This window comes from Triticum urartu, chromosome 4 (genome assembly GCF_003073215.2).
Source record: "Triticum urartu cultivar G1812 chromosome 4, Tu2.1, whole genome shotgun sequence".
Classification (NCBI taxonomy): domain Eukaryota; kingdom Viridiplantae; phylum Streptophyta; class Magnoliopsida; order Poales; family Poaceae; genus Triticum; species Triticum urartu.
The window spans coordinates 615,205,992-615,211,278 of NC_053025.1; the positions used below are offsets into that span (position 1 = coordinate 615,205,992).

The 5,287-nt window shown below is 47.5% G+C and overlaps 1 protein-coding gene across 2 annotated transcripts; it reads right to left on the reverse strand.

Annotated features, from left to right (window-relative positions):
* Positions 1-238: 238 nt before the first annotated feature.
* On the reverse strand, positions 239-3,548 carry LOC125554444. 2 transcript variants are annotated; one of them, XM_048717999.1, is made up of 4 exons: positions 3,222-3,548; positions 1,774-2,952; positions 1,546-1,692; positions 239-1,108 (listed from the first exon to the last, which is right to left on the reverse strand). In XM_048717999.1, the coding sequence occupies exons 2-4, from the start codon at positions 1,849-1,851 to the stop codon at positions 761-763; spliced, it is 573 nt and encodes a 190-aa protein (XP_048573956.1). In that variant the 5' UTR covers positions 1,852-2,952; positions 3,222-3,548; the 3' UTR covers positions 239-760. The 2 variants fall into 2 exon arrangements, with proteins under 2 accessions (XP_048573956.1, XP_048573955.1); XM_048717998.1 differs by having other exon boundaries at positions 1,774-2,963.
* Positions 3,549-5,287: the final 1,739 nt, after the last annotated feature.

Below are 5,287 nucleotides of genomic sequence, written 5' to 3' on the forward strand. Positions count from 1 at the left end.
CAGCTACTCTCTGGTTGCCGCCGGTCTTATGCTGGTTGCCGTTTGCCTTGGCTTAATAAAAGTTGGGGCGGGGGAAACCCCTTTCTTTAAAAAAACATCTAACTTGAGCATTTGGCCAGAGGTTCAAGAGGAGATATAATTTGAGGAGTAGCATTAGCTAAATAACATAGCATACCTATTGGAGTTCAACATTGATTCTTACAACATTAGCTAAATAACCATAGATTCTTAAAGCCATAATTACTAGATTCTTACAACATTAGCTAAAGACCATAGCATAGTGGAGTTCAACATTGTTCACAACTACTACATCCATACATTACACTTAACTAAACCACCCTTCATAAAAGTTTAGCAAAGCCTTCTATCAAAGCAACTTATATCATGATAGGTATGCTCTGCTCCATCTACCCAGATCATCTTCATCTACCTCATTCCTTCAAGATGTCATGGATCAACTTCAACTTCTCTTTGCTCTTCTCCAGTGACTTCAACGGAACAGCAAGCTGGAGCTTTACCTCATCCCTGCGTTTTATCAGATTCTCATGTCCCCTCTTGAGATCAGACATGTGAAGGTTCAACTGCACATTCTCTTCTTTGACTTTTTCCAAAGACTTGGTGAGCTCATCAACCTGGATCTTTAAATTGTTGTTGCCTTCAGCTAGCTTTTCCTTCTCTTTCAAATGATTCATCTTCATGTCCCTAATGACAGTGCCTTGAGCTTCTACCAGGTTCATCAGCACCTTGTACTTCTCTTTCATCAGTTCTCTGCCTCTTTCTTCTCCATCTCATTCTTCATGGCAGCCACAACTGATGCACTGGCTCTCTCATCTCTCTTCTCCTTAGCTTGCAGAGAGCTGAAATCCAATGCCCTGTCCTCTTGGGCACTGAGAAGTTGATGGACATCTTCAACTAGTTTGTCATAGTTGGCATTCAGATTCCTTTTCTCTTCTTTAAGGTGGTGGATAGTAAGTGAACTTTCTAGGTTATCCTTCCTCCTAGCAGTTCTGCTGTCTTCAAACATTTCCCAAAGCTTCAACAATGCATTTTGCATTGTGGGAGGCCACTTTGGGTCAACCCAAGCAAGGAAACCACAATTGACAGCTTCCTGCAATATAACAAACACTTATATTGTTAATCTCTGAAGAATTACCATTATGAAAGGGCATTTTTAAAAAATGAACTAACAACTGCAGAACTACAAACTATACATGTGGCCAACTAAACAATACTACTTCAACTGCAACCTATACTGCCTCAATTAAAATTTAGCAACTACACTGCCTCAATCAACTAACAGTTTGCTTCATAACTACACTGCCTCAAACTATACATATTACAGTGAACATAAGCATCAAAACCATAATCATCAGAAATACTAATAAATAACTAAACCATAAATATATTACAGTGAACATAGCCAACTAAGCTATTGCAGTGAGCATCAGTACTAGAAGCATCAAAACTACTAAGTGGTAACTAGGTGCTTCATCATCAATACTAGTAACTATATTACAGTGAACATAAAGAAAGCATGAATCTTACAGGCTGAGCACAAACTAGAAACCTCCTGCCCGTCTCAAATGATTCAAAAGCTACACGGCGCTCAGTTGGCAGCCGATGCTCCACGCAGAGCCCCTCTGGTGCATTCTCCAAGCCATTGTAGTCTTGGTCTTCAATGCTAGCAGGAATCTACAGAGAGCAAATCCTCAAATCAGAAAACCAGAGCAAATCCCCAAATCACCTAACCCTAACCCTAGCTCTACCACTGACCTGATAATGCATCCCGTCGGAGGAGGAGGAGATCTGCACGCCGGACATGTCGTCGCTGCTCTCATCCTCGAAGACCATGGCGCGGCGGCAGTGGCGGACGCGGCGGTCTGCGCGGCGAGCGGCGGCGGCGGCGGCTGGAGAGACGAGGGCGATGGCGAGGAGATGGATAGAGTGCGGCTGGCTTCGGTTGGGTTCGACCGGACCCGGCTACATGGAGCGACCGAGAGGGGTGCGAGAGTTACCGAGCGGGTGCACGCGGGTAGGCCACCCGTGGCACCTGACAAGTGGGCCCGGTCGGTCAGATACGTGGTCAATACGAGCTTATACGGCTGTCAGACCGTTTTGCAACACTTAGGCTTAGAGTTGGCACTGCATGGCAAAAAAAAGACTAGTGGAACTGATTCGTCACAACATGCTGAAGTGTGGTAGTGTCTTGCAATTAACTCGTTTGGCTGCCGCTTCTTCAAGCTTCAGGTCCAAACTATGGCAAAATAAATAAATATTATAAAGGGCCAAAACCGAAGTAGAACCTCGAGAAAGATATATACGCTGTATAAATAACTAGGTAAGTCCAAAGTCCAAACCGGTTCTCTGATAAAACATGTTTTTTCTTTTTTAGAAAAGGAGGATGACCCCGGCCTCTGCATCTGGGCGATGAAGTCCAAACCGGTTCTCTGATAAAATATGTGGTTTGATAGGCCACCGCAAGAGAACCAAAGATCTGTATGAAATTGGAAAGCGCACCACCTACTGGATTCAGCACCATACGTACGTAGGCCAAGCTTGTGAGCGAACTCCAGGTGAAGAACATGGCTATCCTATAAAGTGAAACCGGCGGATATGCAGTTTAAACATGGACATGCCGGAGAACATGAGGCAAAATGTAGCTAGCTACTAAGGAGCAGATGAAAGCAGTCGCATTCCCTGAGTGTCCTGAGTGTCCTGAGTGTGTCCTGTATATCACATTCTCCGGATTCTGCAAAAACAGCCATTAAGAAACATACTACATGAAATTAACGAGTAAAATGTTCCGGACAGCAACGTGGAGAAAGGATCTCCCCTGCTTGTCATAAAGAGCGATGCAACCACGACATGTTTTGAGGAGAAGAATATGCATGGCCCTGCCATCTTCCTATTCATCAAGGCCGCGATGTGTACAGGAAACAAACCATTCTCGTCCTGCTGGTACGCTGCAGATGGGTTAGCATCAAGTACAAGCCATGTCGCATATTTCTCCAACGGAAACCTAACATTTTTTTGAAACAAGGCAAAAGATTTGCCATTTTCATTGATTAAGAAGAAGAGAATTGAGGAAACCGAGAAAACATCTATGGATAATCTTCACACTGCGCTGAAATAACGGAGTGAAGAGGGGTGCTGCCATTTTTGTCCGTCTCCTTACTAAGATCCTTATTCCAATGTATTAAAATAATTTAATGGAGGCTCACCAGGAAGAGGCCCCAGGTCTGTAGAGCCGCCCGGAGCTTGTCGGCCTCGGCCTCGTCGGCGGCGTCGGCCGTAGTCAGCCGGCTAAGATCGATGAGAGGGATGGGCTCCGGCATCTCATCCGCGGCCAGCAGGTCCTGGTCTTGCTCGTGCGCCACCACGTACTGTCGCGGCGGCTCCTCGACGGCCGCCGCCAGCTCCTGCACCGTCGTCCGCACCATCGACGGAGCTCTGTTTCTTGCGTACACTGAAGACGCTCTCCTCTGTTTGGCAATTGAAAGAGCAGAGCAGAGGAAGAAGCAAAGCTACGAGTCAACAGTCAATAGGAGGAAGCTGCCTTCCTTCATATCGACCATGCATGCTTCATGCGATCTTCTCTCGACCACTTTAGAGAAATAAACATATTTTTCTCCAAGCTGATGTTTTTTACTTTTCTCTTGAGCGAGCCGATGACGTGTCATCGCAAGCCGCTCCAAATGTCGGAGCCACACTTACATTATTGATCTCAAATGAAAAGTCATCAAGACAACGCTTCTGTGGCGTTATCCTTTTAAAGTATAAGTTGTCTAACTGGAAGAGCCGCAAATTCGAAAGTCTGTCATCCATAAAATCTCACGGACCTCAACAGGCACCGAAGGGCGTGCCGATGTGACGGAGATGCAGCCGGATGACCCAACTACGAAAGGAAGTCGTCGACGCAGCTGCGCCGATGAATCCTGCAAACCCTAGCTAGCCTCACTATTCAGAACGGTCAATAAGAATCTATGTACACAAACCACCGAAGGTATCACAAAACAACATCATAGAGATGAGAAAGCTCGAGGAAGAATTATTCGATTCCATTCTATCACTCAAACCAAACACCAATTCATACTGAATTAGCTTTTGATAGAAAACTAAACTGAACTATACTAAACACTTGATTAAACTGAATGGTGCATTAGACGCTGCAGTGCAGAACAAATCAAAAGTTCAGGTACCCACAACTCATCGTTCAGCCAACATCATAGGATTGGAAAAAAATCAATGGACGACGAATTTGACGAGTGATCATCAGACGTTGTCGTAATAACACTGGAGATTGTTGTTGGTCGCTGCCACTTATTGTTGTCGTTGGTTGCGCCGCTGAGTCGCTGCCTAGTGCCAGTACACTGTCTGTCGCTGCACACTGCCTGATTGTTGTTGTTTGTTGAGCAGTTGAGGTTGCATCGTACTGCACACTGCGTGTCGCTGCCCTGCCGGCCACCAGCCCGCACGCCGCCACTGCACCAAGAGAGATGAGGGAAACCAGAAGAACGACGTGCGCGAACTCTCGGCCACCGAAGATGGGCACCTCAGGTGCGCCCGGCCTCCATGACCGGCTGAAGAAGACGACTGAGAGGGCTGCCCGGCCTCCCTGCTCGGCTGAAGAAAACGAGTGAGAGGGCCGCGAGCGCGAATTTTTGTCGAAAGAGACTACCTACCCAACAGAAGTGCTAAAAAAGACCCTTTTCAAATAAAATTAACAAAAAAGACCCCTCGGCCGTGGCGGCAGGCGCGCCGGGCGACACGTGGCACCTGCCGCCACGGCATGCTGGCCAGAACAGAAATCCGCACCCGCGACGTAACGGAGCTGGCGCAGTAGGCCCTGCCGCCTCAAGGGCAGGCGGCAACACTGTAGCTGCTGGGCCCAGCCGCCTGAGGGGCTGGCGGCAGCCCTGTGCATGCTGCGCACTGCCGATTCCCACGTCTGTCGTTATCGTCTGCACGCAAAAATTCATTACTAGACCATCTCCCATTCTTGGCACTGGTCTCTGTCTCTGCAAGTATGCTAATTAGGAGGAGTACTAATTGATGGGTCAATAGTCAGTCTACGTGCATGTCGTGATTAACCCTTGAATCCTTAGATGGTCAATCGTTAGTCGACAGCCCGAGTGCTGCAGCCGTCTTGTCATGTTAATTAGCAGGTACTCCTCCTCATAGATAAACGGCAATGCGTAGTGTGCACAGAGCTGCCGCCAGCCCCTCAGGCGGCAGGGCCCAACAGCTACAGTGATGCCGCCTGCCCCTGAGGCGGCCGGGCCCACCA

Coding starts and splice junctions, on each gene's coding strand:
- LOC125554444 (XM_048717999.1), bottom strand. CDS start 1,851: ATGGTCTTCGAGGATGAGAGCAGCGACGACATGTCCGGCGTGCAGATC. Junction 1,693..1,773: donor CCGACGGGATGCATTATCAG/GTCAGTGGTAGA, acceptor TGCTCTCTGTAG/ATTCCTGCTAGCATTGAAGA. Junction 1,109..1,545: donor TTCTAGTTTGTGCTCAGCCT/GTAAGATTCATG, acceptor GTTATATTGCAG/GAAGCTGTCAATTGTGGTTT.